The 24,828-nt window shown below is 46.6% G+C and overlaps 8 protein-coding genes across 8 annotated transcripts; 3 read left to right on the top strand and 5 right to left on the bottom strand.

Annotated features, from left to right (window-relative positions):
* Positions 1-364: 364 nt before the first annotated feature.
* PADG_05406 (uncharacterized protein) lies at positions 365-6,150 on the bottom strand (the record flags this gene model as incomplete). Its single annotated transcript, XM_010762427.1, has 5 exons — positions 365-3,221; positions 3,272-5,339; positions 5,395-5,534; positions 5,593-5,782; positions 5,841-6,150. The coding sequence occupies 5 exons, from the start codon at positions 6,148-6,150 to the stop codon at positions 365-367; spliced, it is 5,565 nt and encodes a 1,854-aa protein (XP_010760729.1).
* Positions 6,151-7,145: 995 nt separating this feature from the next.
* Positions 7,146-7,615, top strand: PADG_05405 (DNA-directed RNA polymerase I core subunit RPA12; the record flags this gene model as incomplete). Its single annotated transcript, XM_010762690.1, has 2 exons — positions 7,146-7,260; positions 7,338-7,615. The coding sequence occupies 2 exons, from the start codon at positions 7,146-7,148 to the stop codon at positions 7,613-7,615; spliced, it is 393 nt and encodes a 130-aa protein (XP_010760992.1).
* A 163-nt stretch (positions 7,616-7,778) lies between these two features.
* Positions 7,779-8,861, bottom strand: PADG_05404 (deoxyhypusine hydroxylase; the record flags this gene model as incomplete). The annotated part of the gene is made up of 2 exons (XM_010762689.1): positions 7,779-8,295; positions 8,377-8,861. 2 exons carry the CDS (start codon positions 8,859-8,861, stop codon positions 7,779-7,781), a joined length of 1,002 nt encoding a protein of 333 aa, XP_010760991.1.
* Positions 8,862-10,294: 1,433 nt separating this feature from the next.
* Positions 10,295-11,104, bottom strand: PADG_05403 (uncharacterized protein; the record flags this gene model as incomplete). The annotated part of the gene is made up of 3 exons (XM_010762688.1): positions 10,295-10,604; positions 10,665-10,775; positions 10,848-11,104. 3 exons carry the CDS (start codon positions 11,102-11,104, stop codon positions 10,295-10,297), a joined length of 678 nt encoding a protein of 225 aa, XP_010760990.1.
* A 342-nt stretch (positions 11,105-11,446) lies between these two features.
* On the top strand, positions 11,447-12,129 carry PADG_05402 (F1F0 ATP synthase subunit f; the record flags this gene model as incomplete). Its single annotated transcript, XM_010762426.1, has 5 exons — positions 11,447-11,494; positions 11,554-11,568; positions 11,707-11,857; positions 11,965-12,030; positions 12,104-12,129. The coding sequence occupies 5 exons, from the start codon at positions 11,447-11,449 to the stop codon at positions 12,127-12,129; spliced, it is 306 nt and encodes a 101-aa protein (XP_010760728.1).
* Positions 12,130-13,519: 1,390 nt separating this feature from the next.
* On the top strand, positions 13,520-17,802 carry PADG_05401 (uncharacterized protein; the record flags this gene model as incomplete). The annotated part of the gene is made up of 4 exons (XM_010762425.1): positions 13,520-13,792; positions 13,851-14,151; positions 14,203-14,373; positions 14,432-17,802. 4 exons carry the CDS (start codon positions 13,520-13,522, stop codon positions 17,800-17,802), a joined length of 4,116 nt encoding a protein of 1,371 aa, XP_010760727.1.
* Positions 17,803-19,497: 1,695 nt separating this feature from the next.
* PADG_05400 (histone acetyltransferase esa1) lies at positions 19,498-21,531 on the bottom strand (the record flags this gene model as incomplete). The annotated part of the gene is made up of 6 exons (XM_010762687.1): positions 19,498-19,656; positions 19,767-20,950; positions 21,034-21,068; positions 21,142-21,206; positions 21,334-21,361; positions 21,449-21,531. The coding sequence occupies 6 exons, from the start codon at positions 21,529-21,531 to the stop codon at positions 19,498-19,500; spliced, it is 1,554 nt and encodes a 517-aa protein (XP_010760989.1).
* Positions 21,532-22,140: 609 nt separating this feature from the next.
* PADG_05399 (pre-mRNA-splicing factor cef1) lies at positions 22,141-24,649 on the bottom strand (the record flags this gene model as incomplete). The annotated part of the gene is made up of 3 exons (XM_010762424.1): positions 22,141-24,112; positions 24,175-24,552; positions 24,624-24,649. 3 exons carry the CDS (start codon positions 24,647-24,649, stop codon positions 22,141-22,143), a joined length of 2,376 nt encoding a protein of 791 aa, XP_010760726.1.
* Positions 24,650-24,828: the final 179 nt, after the last annotated feature.

Raw genomic sequence — 24,828 nt, 5'->3', positions numbered from 1 at the left:
GCAAGTAAAATACTTGGAATTTGACTAAGGATCCCGTTGGGTAGATATTGTTATCTCCTCTATGATATGTTAGAATATTGTACCCATACATGATAACAAAATAAGCGAGTCCCCAAGCGCGATCGCTAAAATATAAGTCTTAAAATAATACAAGCAGTCCCCTGAGAATTAGATCCGTCCCCAAACCCTCCCCAATGGTAAGAAAGCGACAAAGCATCAAGGCATGTATGTCCCCCCACAGCCTTGACCAAATCTCTTTCGAGCAGATAAGAATAATAAATTAAAAAAATATAAAAAATATGAATAGACTCATGGTCCGCATTTCAAATCTCCCAGCCTCTAAAAAACGCCTTTTATGAATAATTCAATCACTGCCCAGCCCGTCTTCCAGGTCAGTGCTCACTCTCTTTTTGGCAGCGGGCCTCCCCCTAGGCTTCTTCTTGGGAGTGCCACCCCCCGAAACGGACGATTTGCGCTTCCCAGGCTTTGAACTGCTGGTGGCTGCAAGGAGGGCGCTCATATCATCACCTTCGCCCGTAGTGTCATAGCTGTCCCTATCATCATCTCCCGCAACTTTAAGCTCGTCATCAATCGACAGCAACATCGCAAAGTCCCGGCATGTACTCATCATTGCTTCAGTACTATCAAGGCAATGCATGAGATTTGACACGGTCTCCCAAATCCGATCGCCATTGACACCTTGGACCTTTGCTGGTGCCCGGTTAAGCTCTTTGGCATGTCCTTTCCCTTCTTTTTGTCGCGCATGGAAATTGATGCCGTAAAGGCGGCGGAGGTAAGATCGCGCTTCCCAGAGCATCAAGAGTGACCCGGCTGCAGTAGTCAGTTGTCTCAACAACAGCATATCGATGGATTCGTGAACTGGAACTTGGGATGGACCAGCGGGTGAGTCGGGAGAGTCGACGACAGCAGCCGGACCATTTTCAACATGAGTTTCCGCACTGCTTGCATTGCCATTTGTTGGCTGAATGGTGTGTTGGAACAAATCTGTCTCGATCGCATGCGCTACAATAGTTCCAGTTGCGGCAACTATACGTTCAATGCAGGCAATCGTCGGGATAATTTCCGCAATTTGGCCATACTCAAAGAAGGCTATGTTTTGAGAGACAAATCTCGCGAGGAGTAAGTGCTCCGGGGGGTTATTCGACACGTCCAGTTTTCGAAGCTCAAAATCAACCTTCGAGCAAAGATTGGTCAGGAATTTTCTTTGGTATTTGCTATTGCTGACTTTAATAATGTCGAAAAGGGGTGCGAGCTTCGCAGTGTATGGGCGACTGTAAGCCCCACTTGGATCCCCAACGACATCCCGCTGGTAATAAAATGCTTCCTGAACAGCTCTCATATACTCTCGATCAAACATGGACTCATGTTGTTCGTGCAGCATTTTATGCGTTTCAAAGGCTATTTTGCTGATTGTTGGATTTGTCGACGTTTCAAGTGACACCAACACTCCGGCACATTCCTTGGGGTGGATAAGGCCTTGGCGATTGATACTTGCGATCAGTTCGATAGCTGTTAATGCATATGCGTCTTGCTTCGAAAGTGCGGCGTGGAGCATGTTTTGGAGAAAGTGTTGCGCAATCAACGCCGCTGCACCGTCGTTTTCGCTTGCTTTCAGGGAGCCCGCTAATCTTGTAGAGTTTTCAGCATCTACCGCTGAATCATTGGTCTCTATCAGCTTTTCGGACTTCCCTTCATGAACAGAGAAGAACTCTAGGAATGATTTCAACACAATGTTTTGCAAATCCGGGTTATCTTCATCGAACACAGAAGATAGTGCGACTCTGGCTTGTTCCTCGCTAAACTGAGCAGGCCATGTTTGGCAAATTGAGCCCAAACTTTCCAAAGCCATTACTCGCAGCTCAAGTGGATACCGCGGAAGAGCAAAAGGAGCTATAAAATCAACCATTAAACCAGAGACAGAGGTAGCCCGCGCGGTTGGGAAAGACTGCCTGAAAAAATTATAATACTTCTCCAGGTCACAATGCTTCCCAACACAACCTGCAATTCGAATATAGCTTCTCACCCTTCCAAGGGCATCTGCTGTCGAAGACTCATCGAAATTCAGAGCTTTGGCTTGGGCAATACCCTTGAGCACTGATATAGTGAGCTTAACAAGGCGTTCTGTATTTTGTAGAACTCTGTCAACTGTCCAAAGACACGCCATAACCTCATTAAGCTCAGTCCTAGCCAATTTCGAGACACTCTTGAAGAGATCATTCTGCACCTCTTTGAGAAGAGTATTGTGCGCAGTAGAAAGACAAGGTAGAACACACCGATAGATGACAACAACAGATCGAAAAAGGAGGAGGTCATCGGCAGTAGAAAGATGACCAATATAGGGATGCAGTGTTTCTAATTGGTCAGGAGTGAATAGCTTCGCATTGGCTTTGGCAAACACAGTAATGGATTGAAGAAGTGCCTGGAGACTTGGTTTATTGGAAGAATCTGCATGGTCTATGATTCGCTCAAACATTGAGGCTACGACTGATTTGCACACTTCAAAATTGGCGGAGGCTGCTTTGGAGTCTTCGGAGAGTACAGATTTGACAAACTTTTCTAGCGTGATAACTCCAAGATCACTTTTCTCCACGGAACCAACGATGAGATCAACTAGCTCTCCCAGGGAGACTTTTTGAGGTGAATCGTGAATCGAGCTGATCGACTGGTGGAAGGGAGAGAGCCATATTTCTTCCAAAACCTGACGTGCCTGGGCAGCAACGCTACCTTCGAAATCGGTGATTTGTTGAAGTAAGTTATCAGCAATGGCAATTTTCAGGTCTTTACGAGACGTTTGAAGATAGATATCCTTCAGAGAGCCTATACAGCGCTTCCGAACGCCAACCGTGGGATCTGCCGAACAGGCCAAAATGGTACGACAGCCATCCTCCTCAAGTGCCGGTTTGAGTGTGATGCATTTCGCAATGAGGGAGAGCGCAGAGTCTCGAACCATTGGAGAAGAATCAGATGCACATCCCAGAATTAGCGGCATGACAGTGTTATCACGATCAAGAAGATTTGGATCTTTCTCCAGCATCTGAATTACACTCTTCAAACTTCGACTTCGCACCTTAGCTTGGTCACTGGTGATGGAGTTTAAAAGAACCTTCAGAATCTTATCAAATGCTTTGCAAAATCCCATATTAAGAACCGTTAAAAGATAGGCAAAACGGGCATGATTTGCGGCGATACGATCGAACTCTCTACCTCTTGCATTAGCTGATGCCCCTCATTTTATTCAAACACGACTTACCTGTGAGATTCTAGCCATCTGGGATCAGATAGCATATTACGCAGGGTCCTTGCAAACTCCTCCACCGATTCATCTTCGGAAATATTACCTTTATCTTCCGGATCGTAATAAAAACTGCACACAGTTTTCGCCCATTGCGCAAGAAAGTAGCCGCGAGCGCTAGCAAGTTGCCAATTCCCAACATCCCTTTCCTGGAGATACTCGAGAACAATACGGTGCGGCCCATCGATGACAAGAATCTCCTCTATATGTAAAGATCTATTAAGATGCTCGTCAAACAGTTGTCGTAGGTGATCAATTAAGTCCGAATCACCTTCATCTATGCTGGGAAGTAAGTGTTGTACAGAAGACGTGAGATCAGAGATCGCACATCCCATCCACCCCAGCAACTCGAGGGCCATATTTTTTGCGTTTGCTGGACTTTTATCATGGTCCGCAAGCCCAATCATCTGCGACGCAAGAACTCTCAACAAAAGTTCGGCAGCCGGCCAATCAGTCGAACCGAGAACACTGATCAAGTCTCCTGTGAAAAGGTCCAAAAGATTTCGGTATGGCTGATCGCCGGTTTTGGTGGATGTCATCGCGCGTTGAACGATGAATCTCGTAATATACTGTGCACTACGGATTGCATTATCGAAAAGAGGGTCGACCTGGTTTGACAGCAACTCTAGTGCTGTGCCTCTTTTTGGTCCCTCATCTTCAGGCTCATCGTCGGCTTCTTCGTCACTTTCAGATCCATTGCCCTGTCCAAGCTTTGGAAGAGGTAAACGACGCTTCGGTTTTCTTGAACCTTTCAATGACTTTTGCAGCGCCGTAGTTTGCACAAGTTGCATCACTAAAGCAGAAAGTAATTGAATATGTTTCCCGTCTAGGAGTTTAAATTGCCTCGCGCTCTGCCTTGTGGATGGGAGCTTCTCTAGCGACACCAAGATTTCATCGAGGATGAAGGAGCGTTGCTCTGGATATTTCGCAAAGATTTTTGCCAAGACGTCCATAGAACCTCTCCTAACAGCTTCAAACTTTTGGAAACCCAGTGTCGAATCTCTATCACTATGAGCATTTTCTACAAAAATTAGTTTCGTAGCGAGGAATTCTGTTGCCGTGATAGTCCCTTCCGCGACATCAACATTGGAAAGGAAACGAGCAAGAAGGTTTAGTACTCTCTTCGTCTGGTGAACCAGGCCAGCAATAATTTGTTTGTGAGAGGAGAAGAAAGTAAATAGTTCTGCATCCCTGCCAGTTGGCCGGCATTCAATAGCCGGGATAAGACAGTCATCAAAAACATGATTGAGAACACTTGGAATGGCTTGTATAACATCTTCTGGGCATAAATCGTTTATCGTTACCTCCCCCGACATCGTTTGAAGCAAAGTGCATATTGCCAAAAGTGCGTTGCGCACATCTTCAAGCCTCCGAAGCCAGATTTCTGCATCTTCATCTGAGGGAACATGTTCTAGTTTAAGATCCGTGGTCTGGGAAGAGATGACGGGAGGCTCGCAGAGTTTTTGAATGCGGTTTAGATACTCTGTGGGAATATCTCGCAGTCTCCCATAGCCTGCAACCTTCTGTATCGCAGCTTGAAGCAGGGTATGCGTTTCAGAAGACAAAACCGGGCCAAGATCGTCTGTAGCTTTCGGGAGTCTAAACATTTTGCTAGGTAGTTGCGCTTCAGTGGTGGCTGTATCTGGCTCAAGCTGATCCTCTTCTTCAAAGACATCCTGCAAAAGCCCTTGCAATTTTACCAAGGCAGCGTCTGCCTCCTCCTTTTGATCTTTCATGCGTAAAGCGGCTAATTTATCAGAATCATCAGTATTCAACTTCCTCCGTTTTGATGGAACTTGCTCGTTGATATGAACGTATTCGTCGGGCTGTGATGACAAAGGTAACGATGGAACTATGATAACAGGCTTCGGCATACTATCTTGCGATCCAAGGGGAGGCTTGACTTCACTCTGGCGTCTGGATTCGAGAGGAATATGTGGGGAAGAGTTTTCAATTAAATTGGGCGACGGCAGAGGCTTTGATACTGGAAGCTCATTCTTCGGGCTTGGAGTAATAGGCAATGGGTCTGTTAATAGAAAATCAGCACACCGGTTGAATAACACATTATAGAATGGGCATACATCGATAAGGAACGTCCGTGTTGTCTAGCATCATCTTTGCGAATGGACCGAGGTGACCACGACTCAAGGACTCTGAGTCTGGAAGTTGAGATTTCAGGGAATTATGGGTTTGTCGGGGCCTTGATGGCAGCTTGAACTCACTGCAAGTGATGTTAGCAGAGCGTGCAAACATGAAAACGGAGCAAACATAAAACTGACTATTCAGTCAAACCTCCACTCAATATCTCCTGTAGATACTGGCGAGTAGTTTTGAGACGGGTGGACTCGCCAGCGGCTGCTTGGGTTTCGTCATCGAGGGCGTCGATAATTGCGCCTGCGGCTTTGCGATCATGGGTGCTAGATAAGTTTGCGAGAGAAGGTTGGCCGACGTCAGGGCGGAAAATAGAGTCTGATCAAACAAGGCGAATGTTAGATTAAGCGAAGAGTTTAATGTGAAGAGAGCTCACCTAGGCCAAAGACAGGGGCACTGGTCATAGGAGAGAACTGAAGGGCCTCGTCAACCGACAGTGCTTTGGCGAGCCGTTCGCCAGCACCGTTGAAGCTAGAGCTGCCATGGTCTGGAATGACCACCTGGATTTCCGGGTGACGAGCTTGTTGCATGACGGAAATCCTACCATGGGGTATGTCTGGTGGACACGGGAGGTATGGGTAGATAATCTGCACAATCCCCCTGTGTGCATCGTTGTCAGCGGGGGCCGATATTATAATCAGTCGTTCTCGGTGCTTGAATGTCGGGGCTCTCAGTCGGTAACCCATGCAAGGCACCCGCCCGCTTAATTTAACGCCCAATGCATAGCGCCGCTTGTTTGCCGCGCATCCCACTAGCGTGGCGCTTACTTATCGCCTGGTTAACTAACTATCACACTTTTTACGTCTATAATTCTGCTGAACTTAACATTTTTCTCGAGTTGGTAATTTAGAGCATTCTAGCTAAAAAAATGTATGAATTAGCACTCTTGTTCATTTTTATCTCTGCTTTTCCTCACCCCGGCGCATTTCATTATTTTATTTATTATCTTGTGTACAATTTAATGAGAAGATCATCTGTGGGAAAAGTAAGCTAACATAACATAACTACTAGACGTAACTACCAAGCAAATTGTATGAACTGCTATTTCTTAGAAAGCTGCAAGTCAACTATGAAGCAGGCCTGGGATTAGGTGTTAGAAGAGCTGAAGAGAAAAAACAGGAAACTGCTGCTCAATTGAACTAACCCCCCAAGGTGCCAAAAATATGATCAATCGGTGATGAGGGGTAGCCTGTCATTCTAGGGCCTTAACTCTACGTTTGCAAAGTTCATAGGGAATTCGTTCGGTGTCATTGTTCGAGAGATCGATGGGTCGAGGATTACTCCGGCCCGCTGCCCCGAAGACACAACGCCTTGCGTGCCCTCACGTGACATAGCGATATAGTTTAGCCCAAAAACCGATGCCTTATTATTCTCGGCGTCATGGCCAAGAATTTTTGCATCATTCCAATTTGGGCTTAGTGTACCTTTAGCGCATGTCAAACTTTAACTTTAAAATTTATGGGTACCAAGATTCCTATTACGGACTAGCTCCCTGCTAGATAATCAGAGCAGGTCACATGATCATACTTTTCACTCGAAGCTGGTCAAATTAATTTGGGATGGCTTCAAACACCTTGACGATTTTCGAGGCTCAGCCGGGTATAACCACACCACGCATTCCCCCGATAAAAGATTCACAGTGAATCTTTTGTCCCTGTAAATGACATCTCCCCCACCGGCAATGTCTTCGATAGGGTCTCTGATATTTTGCATGGACTGTGGAAACCTCCTTCGCGAGTCCTTCGGTGATGAGAATGCGATTCTGATCTGTGAGCTCTGTGGAGCCAAAAATAAAGGTACCAATTAGTATATACGCAAACGAGTTCAGTCCTTTTTATTGGACATTTTCTCTGTTGACATTTTATTTCTTCAGATATTGCTTCGAAAACCATCACATCTGAATCGAAACCGAACGCTTTCCCGTCTGCCCTCCGAACAAAGAGGTCCTTAGTACAGACTCTGACGGCAGATGACAAAAAGGGCGAAGCAATTGCCTCAGAAAGTTGTCCAGAATGTGGTCGACCCGAAATGAGGTACTATACATTGCAAATCCGTAGTGCAGACGAAGGAACGACAGTTTTTTACACGTGTGAAGAATGTGGACACAAGTATGTTTTCTTTATTTATGGATGGACTGCAACAGATATCTAGTGATACATTGTGGACATTCTAACTCTCCATTTATCATTATAGATTCAACACAAACAACTGAACCATGAACGCCTATAATTTATTTATTCAACCGCTCGAAGGCACCCAAGTCGAGCGCGGAAGTATATTTCCATAGCCTCAATAATTCGAGAAACCCCACACGTTACGCCGAAGCCGTTGCAGGCTGAGGAAGTAGCGCATACTCCTTCTCTCTATTCTTTTCGTATTCTGCCATATCAAGTGCAACAACGACACTGTCCCTCACCACTTGCTCGGGATCATTCAAAAACAACCGCAGCGTCTCCTCCACGCCTTCCTCCTCTCCAAGACTTCCAAGAGCCTCTGCAGCTTCGTGACGCACCATGCTAGCTTCCTCCCTATTGTTGAGCGTGGCTGTGAGACTAGGAATACTGGCAGGATGAGACAACTGGCCAAAAACAAATGCTATCTCATGACGGAAGAGTGCCGAAGAGTCCTTGAAACCTTCTGCCAGGGCTTCTATTGCTGGGACAGCAGTCGGGAGATTGGGCGGTGATGCAAGATCTCTAAGGGCGAACATCGCCCGGTACCTTTGGAAAAGTGGGAGTTTCGAGTCGAGCAGGGTTTGTTTTAATTCAGGAATGGAAGGCTCGTCGGTAGGCATGGGAAGCGGAGGGGCAGGGTCAATCGATGCGAAATCACTTTTAGAGATTATCAGTATTTTATCACCTATTGGATATATTGACAAAGTGGGGGTTTGTGTCTATATATATTTGCGTTACCTTTTTTTTAATTTTTCAGTCTTTCGTTGATCAGACGTTTCCCATAAAATTCTATCCACCGCAAGATCACAAGTCTCCCTTACAACATCAACCTCGTTTTCATCATCTCTCAAACTCCTGAGGGTACCTAAGCTGCTTGTGTCGCCCAGGGCTCCCAGGGCCTCTGCTGCTTCGTGTCGACACATCGCATCTTCGTTTCGGTCCTCTAAAACCTCCCGTAGATAAGGAACGCAGGCTAAATTTTTAGTTTGCCCAAGACAGTAGGCAAGTTCATGTTTTAATAAAGCGGATGACGACGTGAATGCCGCCGCGATCGCCTGTATGGCTGGCAGGTTCTCTTCTGTGGGGGGCTGTTGACAGGCTACATGTTTTAAGGAAAATAAGGCACGGAATCGGCGAGCCAAGGGCTCCTTTTCTGAAATGAGGGTTTTCCCAAGAGTGGGTATAGGGCTGCTGTCAGCGCCTTCGTTTGAGGGTTGGTTCATGTCGATTGCGGAGGGCGTCACTTTTAAAGTCAGGTTTTCCACTGTCAGGAGGGTTTCCAGAGACCTATGGTACTCTCGAATTTTGAAGTGGATGTATGAAATCAATGATGTTGTGATAAATGCCTATAGCTATATCTGTATATATGTTTCCTAATATTTTTTTTTCTTTGACGGGGTGAAGAGGGAATGGAAGGCGGAATGCTATTAGTAATCCTTCAATGGCGCATCCATGGATATAAATATGGGCGTAAATTTAGTTATAAACCACCTCCACTGTCATATCTCAACGCACATCTCTATGTGCTCTTGGCGGTAGTGATTTTATCATATTTCTCAAACCCTTAATCCTTAACTAACCCTAATCCTAACCTACCCGGTGTTGAGGGCAGGGGGGTGAACAGATACTTATTAGTAATTTGTGGAGTAGTTAAGTTAACTATTGTATGGTGAATGTAGACTGTGCTTATTTTAGATGGGGGTTTTAAAAAGTGGGCTCCCATTTTACACCATATTCAACCATTAACCCCTATAAATATCTCTCTACGGTTGTGACAGGGGCCCCTCCGTCATCAGAGAGCACCTTTGTGCCTCTCTAAGAATGCAAGAAGATGTGATGAGGACTCTGATGAGTCTGGCAGCAAATTGATTGGATGATGTCGGTGAAAAGTTCCTTCGGAGACAGCAGAGGCAGATGAGCAATTAAAGGGCAGAACTTGTTAAGACATTAACACAACTGTTTGTGTCATAAGGGGAACTAGTAACTAGCTTTTGAGTGGGGCTCCTCGCAAGATGAACTCACAATATCAAACAACTTTTCATCCAAATTAATACACTAAATTATTTGAATTTTCCAATGGATCTTTAATGTGTGTAAGAATTTTTATTTCATGCCTCTATAGGTGATCTGAGATTCTCTTTACATTCTTTAGATACTATAATGAATTGAAAATAATTCATAATTAATATAAAGAAAGAGAGAGTTTATTCAATAGTAAAGGTTACTGAGTAGTTAACAAATTACTTTACTGTATTAAAGCAGTGTAACTAAATTTGAATTAACAGCTGCATATGTTAAAAGATTAATCAAGATTTTAAAAATCTCAATTGTTATCTGTAAATCATCTTTGTTAAGCACATTGTAATATGTTGATGAACTCGATTGTTTTGGTAGACTAAGACAGTAAATAAGAAAGTTCATTTAGTGGAATATCATATCATGTTAGAAAGCTGTGTACAGAGTTCTTTCTGATGGAGTCCTGAGACAATTAGAAAAACAATCGCCAATCCGTGCCACATATTCATACATCCGTTTAAATAGGACGGATGCACCAAACAGAGCCATAGTTAATGGGAAATTCTAAATAGGCTCGGTTTATGTACATAGAAAAGGAAAAAAAAAAGTGTTCATAGAGTAATGGGGAACAAATATTCTACTATTTCGTTTTAATATGCTTGAGCTTCTTAGGTTCGTGCAAGAAGTTATTCGCATAGGCTTTGGGATAAAATGCCCTCTGATTTGGCTCCTGAACAAAATATTCATAGCCTTGCTTCTCAGCAAAAGCTATCGCATCCGCCTTCGTCTTGAAGTTGATATGTGTGCCCTGCATGGCATCAGCGGACGATTGCCAACCCATCAATGGATTCTCCCAGCGATGGCCCTTCTGCAAGATGTCCCAGTCCATCCGCCAATGATGAGAGTGCCACGTGCCAGATTGTGTCGCTGGTTTCGAAGGTTGGAAAATCCTGAGAGGCCGTTAGTAGTTTGGAAGAGATTTGGTGGTTGTGGGAAGAGCGACGTTTTACCTGACGGTTCGCGCTTGAAGGTCTGTGGGAGCCCCTGAAAGCACCGCCGCAGGGACAGCACCAATCGGTTCGCTGCCATCCATAACACGTCTAGGAACGGGAGAGAATGTCCTGAGTTATTTTGTTGGTCAGTGGACTGAATATAGTCCATACATGACATGACGTAAACGGGGGTTGTCTTACGATGTGCCGTGGTCAACTGTAGCATTGTAATCTGGCTGATGGCGTGCCATTGCTTCTGCTGGAGTCTCTTTCCGTATCATCGAGCTTCCTCTCGCTACAGCTGTGGGTGCATCAGCCGGGGTTGTTTTGGGCGCCTCCGATTGTTCTTGAGAAGCTGTCTTGCCGAGATAGCGAACATTGGTCCGGCAGGCTAATTGACCAGTTCTGAAGGAAGTAACAGTAAGGCCAAGTGGCCTCCCAGTCCGTAATAGGGACATTTGTGGCGTTGAGTTTGGAACAACGGATCAGGTACGTCTGCTGGTGATAATCATATTATATAGTCTTGGGGAGGTTGGACAAGACATAACGCATTGTATTGCGGTTCGGAGCCGGGCAGTAGGTGTGTGTCCCAATCAGGTTAGCGCAGAACGATCCTCCGCTGACTGTTCCCTCTTTTGTCCGATTACAGCCAACTTCAGCATCAAAACCACCAACCCCGACACTTGTACGGTCACGACCGAATTTGGTTCAATTGTTTTTCGAATCAAGGTACGCAAGCTTTCAGTCATTCAATCGGATGCACTTTTCTCAATGCTAATTTATGCCTCAGGTTCCCCACCATGAGCTTCGTCACACGCCGTGGTCTCTCGACCCTCATCCCTCCCAAGGTACGCCAGCCCCATATTGATTCTCCCTTTGAATTACGCCCCTTCTAACTTCTTAATAGGTCGCTTCTCCTACAGTAAGCCACCACCTGCTACAATCTCCTTTGCTTTGACACAATATGGCCCTTTGTTGGCGACCAGGCTGGCACTCTGTGCCGATGGTCGATTGACCGGAGAATATCACGAACTTTCTTTTAGTACTAATACTGGAAAAGGGAATTGGAGCCGCGCAAGATGCCGCCCGTATGGAGCGCATAGTGGGCTTTTACGAGAAACTGCCCCGCGGTCCAGCACCTGAAATCAAACCCACTGGCCTGCTCGGACGATACCAAGCCCGGTATTTCGGAAAGAACCCCTCTGCGATGCGTGAGTACACCTTTGTTATGGCCCGACGGTTGTATTATATTGGGCTTTTTCTGATGTGTATTTCTTTCTCTCAAATGTTCAACACACGCTAACAATGTCAATCATAGCAATTATCCATGTCATTGGTGGACTGATTCTCTTGGGCTATAGCATGGACTATTATTTCCATCTCCGTGAGCCCCCCTACCCCAGCGCCTTGGCTATATATTTTCTGTGTCATCTAACGTGTTGATTCTTCCCATAAAGGTCACCACAAGAACAATGTCCATTAAAATGTTGTACGAGAAGATCCAGTCCGCTTAAAGTTGATTGGTGTATAGTGCAACCACATGTACATGTACATATAGAGATAAACCTTCCAATGCTGAATATTTCCTATTTTGTTATTGTATCGGACATTCGTACTATTGCGCAGCCATTCTTTTCCAGGAGTTGTCGCAATTCAACAAATGGACATTATTTTGGGCCTTAACCTTCCCAACTCTTGCGATTATAAAGATATGGATTGTATACGAAGGTGGAATGTGACAGAATGGCAAGCTTGATTGATTGCAGAGTTTGCACGCTACGAGAAACGACTATGGTGGAAAACATGTCACGTGACGGGAGTGTCCGACAGAATGTTTGACCACACAGGATATATAGATGAGAATAGGCCAAAAAGTTTTGATTGATTCAGTTAGGCAATATTCTAACAGCATGTTTCTTGGGACAGTATGCCATCGGAAACATCAAGCTGTTTAAAGAAGATAATCGGAAGGTATGAAAGAACAAGAGCTCAGAGCTGCAGTCAAAGGACTCAATGTACACAACAAACTAAAATTGAAAGGAATGCTGAGGGCACTCTTAAGAATCAACTGCAACTAAGCACGCATATAGATGGTATACCTAGGTTCCAGAGGATAGGTGGTAAATAAGTAAATAAAGCCTGGCGTTGAAGCATATATAAGAACAGACCCTAATCTGCGCAGCGAAGGCGTTACCCAGGCTTGCTGTTAGCTCCGTCCTGTTTCTCTGGGAGACTGTCTCATCCGTATAGGTAGGTACTTCTTACGGTATACACAACTTCCAAGTTTCGTCTGTGGGGGAATAAGTTACAGTTAGTTACTCACTTTGAAGGAATGATAAGTACTAATATTAAGGTGCTCATGTGACTCAGACCTTTGGGTGACTCTCGGCAGCTTACTTCCGCTGCAAAAGTGGCGCTGCTTCTTCACCGCTAACCGGATCTGGGGCATCCCAGCTTGGCTACAACGTCTCTCTCTAACCCTTTCAGATCCAACCTCATCCATACTTTCCACCAAAGGAGTCCATCTCTTGTAATCATCCGGCTAGCTTAACCGGCTTGAACCTATCTGTTTCACTGTCGAACGGCTACTGACCCGTCTTCGCCTCACTCCTCACCGGAAAGGAAGTTGAGCGCCAGAACCGAAGCATTTCCCGCCAAAGTCATCTCTGCTTTGACAAACTTCATCTCAGTCGAAGCTTGGTGGTTCTTGTGGCGATACTCAGTTTTTGACAAGAGGTATGCTAGATTTTGCATCCTGCAGTACTCCTGGCTTTATTTCCTCGAAGCCTCCGTTGTTTTCGGGGTTGGCTCCGTGATGAGAAAGCAGGCTCTAATGATGGCGAAATGCCAAATCACCAGATTCGAGCATTGTTATGGCAGAGCAGAGCAGCCACGATGTGGTAAACCAAACCCGGTCGGGCGGCGAGATATCGCCTTCCGACGTTCCTGCAAACAAACCTGACAATTTCACTGCTGGAGGGGATGCAGGGGAAGTTCAACAACCAAATACAACCAACATTGATAGCAACAACAACGACGACGACGCTCAAAGACGGGACACCACATCGCAGGGGAGCATACATGGAACTTCTGGTATGCCATCAACGGACATTCCTGAATCATCAACAGTGCGTGGACATGATACTGTAAGTTCTTCCGCGGCTCTGATGCGAGTAACTGGTTCCATGCTGAACAATACGACAGAACATTCATTGCGACCGAAATTTAGATAATGGGAAGAACGGAAAGTCTGATATCAATGGACTTGCGGAATCTTTACCCACAGGGGATGAAAGACTGTCTCCGCTTCAACCTGGCGATGCAAGCGGAGGATCTGACACAGATACCAGCAGGACAGATCTTCGAACATCACCCGATGGAGGCCAACACACGCGCACCAGCTCCGCCAAAAGAATATCCGTATTCAAACCAGTTTCTTACGCCAAGTTTTCTGTTACGAAATCACCGGGAACTTTACAAACATCCAAAGCAAATAATGACAAAAGTAAGTAATGTTATATAAATTTTAATGACGTGTAACTTACAATCTGGATAGCACCGTTCTCATCCGCTTCTTCGACTCCGTCGGTCTCTCAACCTACAAAACCTCGATTAGTGGCGAAGGCCACCGGAGGATTGCGAGACTCCGCTCCAAAGTCGACAGGTATTGGGACTAAAAGTGGTAACGGCGGCCCGGACCCAAATCAGGTCTGGAATAAAAATCGACGTGAGAAGCCAAAGCTCTCTCTATCTTTCGGTGTTAAAGTTCTAACTAGAGAAAATAGCGGTTCCACCACCATCAACTAAACATCTTACGGACGAGGAACTGAAGCAACAGTATGGAATCCACATGACATCCAGGATCCAGGAAGATGACAACGGCAAGGAAGCTAAATGGGCGGATATCGATGATGATGAGGATGATTGGGCGCCTGAAACGATAGAATGGAATGACGGGACAAAAATCACCCTTACCACCCACACGGAGAATATTCCACTTCCAAGCGAAAAGCCGAAGGATACTTCCAAGGACAGAAAACCATCTCCAGCTTTATCTGAAAACAAGTCTTCTCGTGAAGGCTCCAAAATCCTGCTTACTAAATCAAGTTCCGTCGGTCCAAATTCCACTGTTTTAAAACTTGGATCAAATACCGAAAAACAAAGCAAACCCGGGGAAGTTTTAGCGAAGGGACAAAACGACAAACCAATTCTCACATCAAAAGCTCAATCAGCAGCTCACAAGTCCCCGTGGGCTCCTCTCCCGCCAATCGACAAGGTTCCCCCGGTCACAATTAGTCCGCCTCTTCCAGGTCCACCGTCTCGCTTTCCGCAGCGCGACCATCACCATGGTCCTGCACCTACTCCAGCGCCCGCACCTCCAACAAAGGAAATAGCGGCAGATGACTTTAATCGATCGTGGAGAGATACCCATTCTAGTGTGCCTCGTGAACTTTACAACTCGCAATCTGGTCGTTATGAACCTGTTCTGGATACTCGTCGAGGACCTGCTCGAAATGAACAAAATTTCAGACCTCCTTCCCTTTTACAACGGCCTACGCATGGAGAACAACCTAGCCTTGGAGAGCCATCTCCGATGTTCCAGTCTCACAGGTCAGCTGGTGATGGCGCCTCTTGGGGAAGAAGGCGCGCATCTTCGAATGTTAGCGGGGGAAGCGGCGGGTTTGGGCGACAAGTGTCTTTCGGCAAAGCCTCAGTTAACGGAGGAAATGAACGGCCAACGTCACCTCCTCCACATCAGAGGGGCCCATATGCTCCTCGTGGGATTTCACCATCTCAATCTTCCGTTCGCCAAAACCGTGCAGGCCAGGCGACTCATTATGTCACTCCTGGATTCCATGCTAGCTCTCAACAGGCAGGCGCTACGCCACCAGAGGAGGCAGCTCAGCAACAGGTCCCGTTTGAAGATCCTATCGCAATGCAGCAGCGCATTATGCGAGAAAAACGAGAACTGGCAAGGCAACGCCGGAAAGAAGAGGAAGAACGGGAAGAAGCAGCAAAACAAGAAAGAATCAGGCTGAAGCTTCAATCCATGGGGCTACCTATGGAGAAACCATCGGACAAGGCGTCTGAAAAGGTTTCTGATAAATCATTTGACAAACCATTCAACAAGCCAGCAACCCAAGAGCAGTCTGCACCGTCCGAGCCAACAAAAGAACCATCAAAACTGGCAATAGCAGGTGCAGCCATCCACTCACCTCCTAAACCTCCTATTCCAGAACCTTCCGGGGAACCAAAGCAATATGGAATGATGAAAGTACACCATCCAGCATCCGCTAAGAAATTGGTGGCTGCGAGTGAACGAGGCCCAGAGAGGCCATTTGGAAATAACAACCAGACTCGCCAGCCATCGTCCCCATCACGCGATTCTAAATTGGACTCTGTCAGACCGCTTGCAACAAACGCTAATGGTATGCGCCCTTCCGCAGAAACTTCTCCCACAGAATCTCGGCATGAGGCTATAATGGAAGACAAGCCCCCACAGTGGAAGGGACCTCTTGCTGCGTCAACACCCTACTCTTCATGGTCTGGTCAAAAGCTTAGTTCTAATCCTACTCCAACTACACCATTATGGGGCCCACTAAGTAATGATAAAGCGCTTGGCAATGGGACATTTGACAGAACATTAGCCGGATTTTCTCGGGATCTGCCTTTGCCGATTGGACCCCCATCCGCAAACGATAGACTTAGCAATGCAGACCGATCCCGGGCTATGGCAGACAACGGGCGGCCGTCATCCCCTATATCCATTCCAGAAGAACGATCTTCTCGACTTACTAACAACGAATGTCTCAAGCCCATTGCTCGACCCACACCAATCGGGCCTCCGACTCCCCAAACTCAATCTCAACGGTGGCAATCTGATCAAGGTCCTCGCCGATCCCAGGACACAGCTAGTTGGAATGATTTCCATGCGACTGCTGCGAAAGCAGAAGCAGAGGAGAATGAGAAAGTCCATCGTGAACTAGGAGCGTTGCGTGAAGAAGAGGCACGGACTGGCCTTCCACCTGCCTCCCTCCAAGTCTCGTTTAATGAGACTTGGCGGCAACTCGAAAGTGACCAGGCTTGTCAGCGCCAAATCGTCGGTATTGCTAGAACAGCTGACAGAGGATCGTCTCTTCAGTCGCTACACGGATTTGGACCGGCCGGTCCTGGGTTGTCTTTCTCCGAAGCGGCCACAAAGCCTCTGACAAATGCTACTGGGAGAGAGTCGAGATTTTTCCCACATGGGAGCGAACAGATTAGACGGCCAGCAAATACTTCGAGTGTATATCCCCGTAGCCCATCACCTCCCCCACCAGATGATATTTCCAGCCACCCAGTTTTCACTGGCGATTCCCATAAGCCATTGGTCCATTTACCAACGCCAAAGCCTCGCGTCAAACTGCCTCCACGACAAGCAACACCACCTCCGCCGCCAGTCACGTTCGCTTCAATGGTTGCGAGTCCAGCCGTCCGCTCTCCGACTCAGCATGTTGCTAACACTACATCGTGGCAAGACAGATTTAATGGGTTGTTTGGTAAGAAGCCTTCACCGGGTAGGAAATATGCTCTTGCTGTTACCTCTGCTACCAAGGAGCCACTTGAAGTTCAATCATCCACATCATCCGCCTCGGTATCATTTCCCCAGTATGACGAGGTTGAACTTCTCCGCGACGCCGGTAAAGTCACTTCTAAAGATGTTGAGGATGAGGAAGCCATTTTCGAGGATCGAGAAGCAGGTTCTACCCCTGTGGTGAAAATGCCAATCATGGCCCCCAGAGCAGCATGGCAACCGGCCCTCCCACCTCCACAGTCTCGCTTGCGTCCCAAATATCAGAAGCCTGTTCAGTCGTTGAGCATTGAGCCATATATTTTCGGCTTTTTTGGCGACGATAACAACGCAATTATCATTCACCTACCGGGCAGGGATGTAGCCAAAATTTTATCGGTGCCGAAGAAGGGAGGAAATACTTCTTCGCGACCTAGAGGACCCTCCACATTAAAACAAAGGAAAAACGTAAAACTTCGAGATGGATCCGGCAACTACAGTCATCCTCAAGCACCAAGGAAACATTCACAATCCACTTCTACCGCACCGCGACCACACCCGGGCAATGGCAGCTGGGCAAACCGTGCATCCAGCGTCGCTCAATAATAGTATTCGAAAGTAAGATTAAGGAATTAGGTCTCCTCACAGCGTGGCATGGTTTAGGTTCAATTCCCTGCTTTGGTTAACGAGTTGCATCTCGTCCTATGCGAAGGGCTGAAGCTGATAGTACTTTGCTTCTTTTTTTCGGGAAGTTCCTAGAAGCGTTATTTGCGTGTAACTCTTTTCTTTTTCTTTACTTTTTTTTTTGTTATATGACCTTCTAATCATACGTTCATACTCGTCCCTGTTTCCTTCTTCTGTCATCCCACTCTTTAATTCATTCATTCATTCATTCTTCTCTTCTCTTCTCTTCTCTTTCTTTTTGGCCCCGTTAAACTTTTCGTCTCATCTATAAACACGACACCCCTCCATCGAACTCTACACCCCACCTTCCCTGAACCTACACCACTCACATTAAAGTGCTATTTATACTGAGCTGCGAAAATACATCTGAAGGGAACGAAGATGAGGCCCTTTGTTTTTCAACTCCGTTTTATGCACGTGCACATCTGCTATCCAGAGACAGGGTCCCCCTCCTAAATTACTTACGATCAAGGTGACAGATGACTCCTGGTATTATGGGGACCTGTACATTATTCCCTTCTTTTTATTGAAATTAGCATGTTTTATCTCTGCCTAAAATTTCTTTTCCTCTTTTTTCTCCGTTGTAACTTGCAGAGCTGTGTTCTACCCATGACTCTTATTGTTCATGAATAGAGTGATAGTAAAGGTTCATGGCTGCATCTCACTGATATATTCCGTGTCGTTTAGCTAGTTTCTGAATTGCTGACCATGCTAACTTGTTGAAGAGGAAGTTGTTGGCTCTGGAGCTACGTTCTTGGATTTAAATGATTTGAGCGTTCAATCAGACGGATTGTAGTTAAGACTGGGGTTCCCTTCTGCTAACTAATCGGTGATCTACATCTATTTTCAAAGATCCAACTTCTAGTTGGGACTGCAGCTCATGATATAGATGTAAGTCTTTATATTCCATGCACAGTTTAAGTGGCGATATCCAATCTGTCTGTCCATAGAACTGAAGGAAGTACTATACCTGACGATTATCCGTAGCTACAGGCTTCATCCTGTGGGGAAGCACGTTCTCTTCTATCCGGACAAAACTCAAGGCCAACTTACTTCCTTGGTTATTTTATAATGGCTTTTTTTTTTCTTTCTCTTCTGGTTGCGTATCTCCCACGAAGTTATTAAGGAGTTTTAACAATATCAGAGCAGCCGTGGCTTCAGGTGTTAAAATCTAAGGAACTACAAATAATTTCCAGGTTAAAATTCGCAGCATTGTAATTCTATCTCTACGGGGATAGGGAAAAGATACCAGCGCCATAAATACCAAACCACCGCCTGCTGTTAGAAAAACATATCCGCCACTCAAACCTCCATAGAAAACGCCTGACTAAAACAAAGCGGAAAGGGAACGAGAACACATCAATGAATAACCGTATAAACTACACGTACGCCTCGCTCGCTCATACCAAAAGAAATTAAAACATAGACCATGCTAAAACAAAAGAAAAAGAAATGAAAACCAACGAGTTGTGGAAAGGCGTGAGTGAGGACATTGGGGAGGGGAGCCCTTGGGCATGTATACCGAAGTAGAGAGCCCCAGGGGGAGCAAGAGTTAGTAAAAGAAAAAAGAATACATATATAAAAAAAAAAAAAGGCGTGTAAAATAATAAAAAAAATCTACCAATTCCACGTCCGGCTTGACGCAGTAAAAACGGGAGGTTTCCATTGTAACCTGGCAGGATCGATTTTGCGAGCTCCCTTGAGTTTCTCCTTCTCCAGGCGCTTTCTATGTTGCTCGATAACCGCGTCTGTGAGCACGATGACCCAGTTTCCTTTCTGTAGAAATGATTAGTATCTAAAATGCCATTCTGGAAGGCTGACATCATATGTCGCTTCCTTCAAGGGGCTTTATGCTGGGGTTAAAGGATGGATAAAGCATTTCGTACATTGTATCGCAAGAGATTTAGCACTACTAGCGTCTCGTGGACATCTTTCTCGGTCATCGCGCTAAGATTCGCAAGTTCGCTCTCGCTAATGGACTCCCGACCCGGCTCCATGAGAATATCTACAAGGGTTTCCCTCCAATATTGCCGATATCCCAGGAGCCCCAGGTCGCTGAGTGGTTTTTCGGGGGAACCCAGCTTGCTTTCCCGTTTGCTGAGCTCGTAGCTGAAAGCGATGAGAAGTCGACCAAAGCCTCGACGTTGGTACTGAGGTAGTGTGAGAATGCAAGCGACATTATAGCCTTCTGCAGACTCTTTCTCTTTGGAGAAGTATCCGACTAAATGGCAGCCATGCTCGTCTCTTGTGGTCATGCAGTAGAAGAGGAACGGATCCACGTCGTAGTAGAGAGTTTTGTGGTCCAGGAATAGCTTGCTCAGCAGACACAGATTCCGGCACCAGGTCCGCTGGCGGCGTCCGTCGACTTCGAAGAACGAGACGTTATCATCACGGTAGATTTCATTGCCTGGAGGGTGAACAAGGGTGCATTTGGAACGGTGTCTTTCAAAGGAGCGCTTTTGGTCGAAATAGCTAAGGCAAAACTCATCGATATACACCATGTCCGCGTCGGTGAAGTGTGCTGGATAGGGTGAAAAGTACCACGGTTCAATCTCGTATTTGCCCATTTGAATATGAGTCAAGTTTCGCACGCGATGTATCTCAGTTGGATTCTGCGTCATGCTTCCATGTGTTCGCAGCTTTTCGATCTCTTCTCCTCGGGTGAGATCTCCGGCGATCTTTTCCTCTTCCTGTTTTATAGCTTGTTTTGCCTCTGCATCAACTGCATCGACCATTTCAACATCTTCCGGCTCCCCGTCTGCCCTTGGAGTATTAACCGACGAAACAGCTTCGCTGCCCAGCAGCAAGAGGTTCGAAGGCATTACGTCATCACTGTTCTCTTTCCCACCTGCTTTGGAGGGGCGGGATGCCTTGCTGATATTCAGATTCTTACCAGCAAGAAGCTCAGGCGCTGTTGAAACCTCGCGACTACTCGCTCGCGCCCGTTTTTGGGAGTTTTTTGGCTGTGCCTTTGGAGCCGCTGCACCGGTAACCTTTTTCTTCTCTGGTTTGTCCGGCTGTGGCCATTCGACTTCCTGGGTAAGGTCAATCCTGGATGCCGGTATCCATTCTGGATGAATAGGTCATCAGCACGATACACCACTCCTGAACGACATATCAATGTCAGCATGGCTGGATGCTCTCTAAACATACCATCAAGACGCTTGTTGAAATCGACATAATGAACGCTGGGGAAACGATTAGCATGCGCCGCTTCAACTTGGAGAGGGAAGAATTAACATCGAAATAAGGTCCGCATACTAAAAGCTTGACCCCCCCTTCCGCTGCCTCATCGACAAAATCTCTGCTTTCCGATGCTCCCCATCCTATATTCATCTATCGTTAATCTCCGTTGTCCTCCTAGAATAGTTACAAGCCCGTATATCCCAATGTCACGTGATATGTACATGGCTTGGGCAGGCCAAGGAACAAGAATAAAATAACACGTCTAACCTTTTCGACAAACGCCTTCATACCGATCCTAAAAACGGGCGAAATCAGTACATCTACATGTTCGGAATGATTTCTACCGTGGCGGAAATTATATGGATCGAATTTTTGGGCATACCTGATGGTGTTGAGTGTAGCAAAACCCTTTTCCACAGGATCGGGGGTGGCTGGGGCATCTTGCGAGGCATCACTCACGCCCATGTTTTCCCCGCGCTATTTTCTACGGGATATGGTGTTCCTATTAGATGGAAACGGGCGTTGTGGTGAAGATACTGATGGATGATGTTGATGGCTCTCTGCCGCCTCTTCGAGTAACGCGGGCGAAAGTTGAGGGTTGTGAAGATTTTGGCGGTCTTTGGGCTTAAAAAAATGGGCGAATGAAGTGAAGACGCTGCTTAACGCCACCCACCGAGAGAGTTTACTACTTACCGAAGCTCACCTGACTCCAAGCGCAGGCAGCCATAAACATGGCTTTTGCGTCCAGTAATGTTAGAATATATACAAATACAAATACATATATACATATATGTATCGCGATAAGGCTCTTGACAGACGTGTTAAACTAGCTGAAGTCAAGGCTGTTGGAGATTCTGAATTTCCTCAAAATGAAAATAATGCGTAATTTTAGTGCATAGAAAGAGAAGTTCAAACAACCACAGTAATAGGACAACCAACCATCAACGCTGTGTTAGGACATGATATCAATACAAGACTTCCCCTTCCCCCAGAAATGGAAATAGAAGTGAAATAAAACTGGCATACTGATCGAACCCCTTGACAATGAACCCATCACAATTACCATGCCTCCCTCTAATGCCACCCATTCACCGCGTTGCTCTGCAGAGACTCCAGTTCTTCCTTTCGCGACATGTACAGTTCCTGCGCCTCTCGCTCCCGACGAGTGATGAACGTAACTTCATCGCGGAGACCCTCGAGCCTCCGGCCAATGCCCGATTCCTCGGCAAGCTGAAGTGTTCGGAAGGTGTCCAACTCGAATCTGGCCTTTTCAAGAGCTTCGCTAGCTTCAACAATCTTCGTCCTAAGCGTTTTTGCCCGAGCTTGGTATCCGCCGTTGTGAAGCGCAATCTTCTTTTCTAGTTTGTTTCCCTCCTCTGCAGTGGCAAGAAGTGAGGCCTGCACATTTTCGAAAGCAGCCACCATCTGCTGTTCTTGCATCTCATGGTCATCGTTATCCGTGTAAAGAGAAAGCCCTGGGAGGCTAGAGGATTTGTGGAAAGATGTCCATGCTGTCGCGAAACCGTCTTGCCAATCTTGCCTGGGGTCAAAGGAAGCTATTTCATCGGTAATTGCTGCACGCGCTTTGGCGAGCTGTGTATCGGAAATGGGGGCCAGTTTTGGAGCTTTCCCTTGGATTCTGGAACCTGGTAAGGGAAATTTACATGCATCATGAGCGATAAGAGTGACCATCTCTTGAGTGATCATGTATAGCATAGGATCTGTAGCGTCCTTGGATTTTTCAATCAAGGCATCCAAGTCAATCACACTAGGTCGCGGCAGCCCTCGTTGATACACTTGAGTTTGTCGTTTAAATTCTGCTTCAGCTGCCTTTTCAGTTTTAGCTTTATTTCTCCTATCCCGTTCTGCTGCGTCTTCTTCGGAAAGTTCCACCGTGCTAGTCGGTTCCGCTTGTTCCGTTGGCATTTCCTCCAGTTCCCACTCCATCTCCCTCGGCGCTGGAAGGCTTTCAAGTTGACTGCGTAGCTGTCTCCGCAAAAAGTCTTCACGAACCCTCATTTCTTTGGGTGTGCTACCGACAAGAGATCCCATTGCATCTGCATTGATAGCAAAATTGTCTCTAGGTGTACGTAGTGGAGTAGCGCCTGGTATCATTGGCGTGCGCATAGGGGTGGCGCCTATTCCGTTAGCACCAGCTTGTCGGAATGGAGTCGCCATGGGATTCGGCGTAACAAGTGTATGTTTTCGAGGAGCAATTCCTTCAAACCCAGTAGATCCACCACCTTCATGCAACGGCGTATTTTCTCCACCCAGCAAAGACGATTGTGTTTCTGTCAAGGCCTTGATGTTGCGGATTTCGTTGGCGATGCGATCTTCTTCAACCGGTGCCTTGGGGGTCCGAATGGGAGTTCCACCAACAATTGTGGAATAGTTGCCGATCAACCCTCGCGTGCCATCATTTTCCTCTTCGCCGGCCATTTTACTAGCTCGCTCTCCAGCCATACCCATCTTCACGATCTCCTCAAGTTCGGCTTCACTGACCTGAGGAGCAGGGAGCACTAGGGAGCGCCGCTTACTACTCTGTTCTGCTTCTCGGAGTTTCTGCATCCGGCCAGCTTTTGCAGCTGCTGCGAAGGCAGAATTGCCGCTTTTGTCATTCTTCCTTCTCTTTCTTTCGGCGTCTTCGTCTTGATCGCCTTTCCGTTTACTAGCAACTTGTTGTTTCCTAGGATCAAACAACTCTCGTTGCCGTTCATTTCTAGCTTCCTCTTCCAAAGTATTGTAGAAACCAGGTGCAGCTTTTTTCTCGAAGGGGATATCCGCGTTGTAATCCATTTGGCCCTTTTTGCGGGTGACAACCTTAATGTTAATACCTGCATTTTTCAACTCACGGCGCTTTTGCAGAACCGCAAAGCGGCGCGACTCTTCCAGTTGACGTTCCCGGGCTTTCCTCTTTGCCTTCTTTCCTTGTGTGTTTGCCAGACGGGCACGCGCCTCACTGAGCATCTCCTTTTCGTCCTCATCAAGGTCGATGGTATCGGGGCGAGCCGGTTTGGATTCGGGGTCGGGATCCAGTTCACCTGGTCTATACAAGATGTGTTATGTGTTAGTGGTGGTAGGATAGATGTAAACCAGGCGATAACGTACCGTAGTCTTCTAACGTCATCGGCACTTGGGGCCGCTGTTTCACCCCCAGCAGGTCCGCCCAGGCCCAGCTCATCAGATTCACGAGCCTCTGCCTCGTCTAGTAACTTTTGATAACGCTCTAAGCATTGGGTTGCTGTCCTTCCAACAATAGGTGCGATCGTTCGCCATTGCGTGGGCATCAACTTTGCCAGATGCAGCAGCTTTTCATCTTCCTCTCGAGACCACTCGATCTTACGGATAGCGGGATCCAGCCATTCTGCCCACCGTGCTTTGCACTGTTTCGGCGTCTTCCTGGCAAGAAGAGAAGATACTCGCGCCCACTGGTTCAGGCCATATTTGGACACAGCTACCTTCACGATCTCATCCTCAATATTCGTCCTGAAAAAAGGTTTAGTAAGTAAATATAACGTAAGTAGGTGAGGCAAGGCAATGAAGATAGAGACACTTACCAGACTCCACCTTTGACAACCGGCATCTTGATTGTATTGTGGATGGCTTGACTTGCGGTTCGTTGCCATTTAAGTGGTGGTGAAAGTTGTCTAAGGAGTTCCACTTGGGAATATCAAGACACATAAGAATTTAAGCGCGGTAGCCGCATTTACCTTGGCGCCTTTGCCGCCAGCCAATCAGTCAAACGACCGAAACCCAAATTTT

This window comes from Paracoccidioides brasiliensis, assembly GCF_000150735.1.
Source record: "Paracoccidioides brasiliensis Pb18 unplaced genomic scaffold supercont2.6, whole genome shotgun sequence".
NCBI classification, from domain to species: Eukaryota; Fungi; Ascomycota; class Eurotiomycetes; order Onygenales; family Ajellomycetaceae; genus Paracoccidioides; species Paracoccidioides brasiliensis.
This window is presented reverse-complemented; position numbering and strand designations above follow the sequence as displayed.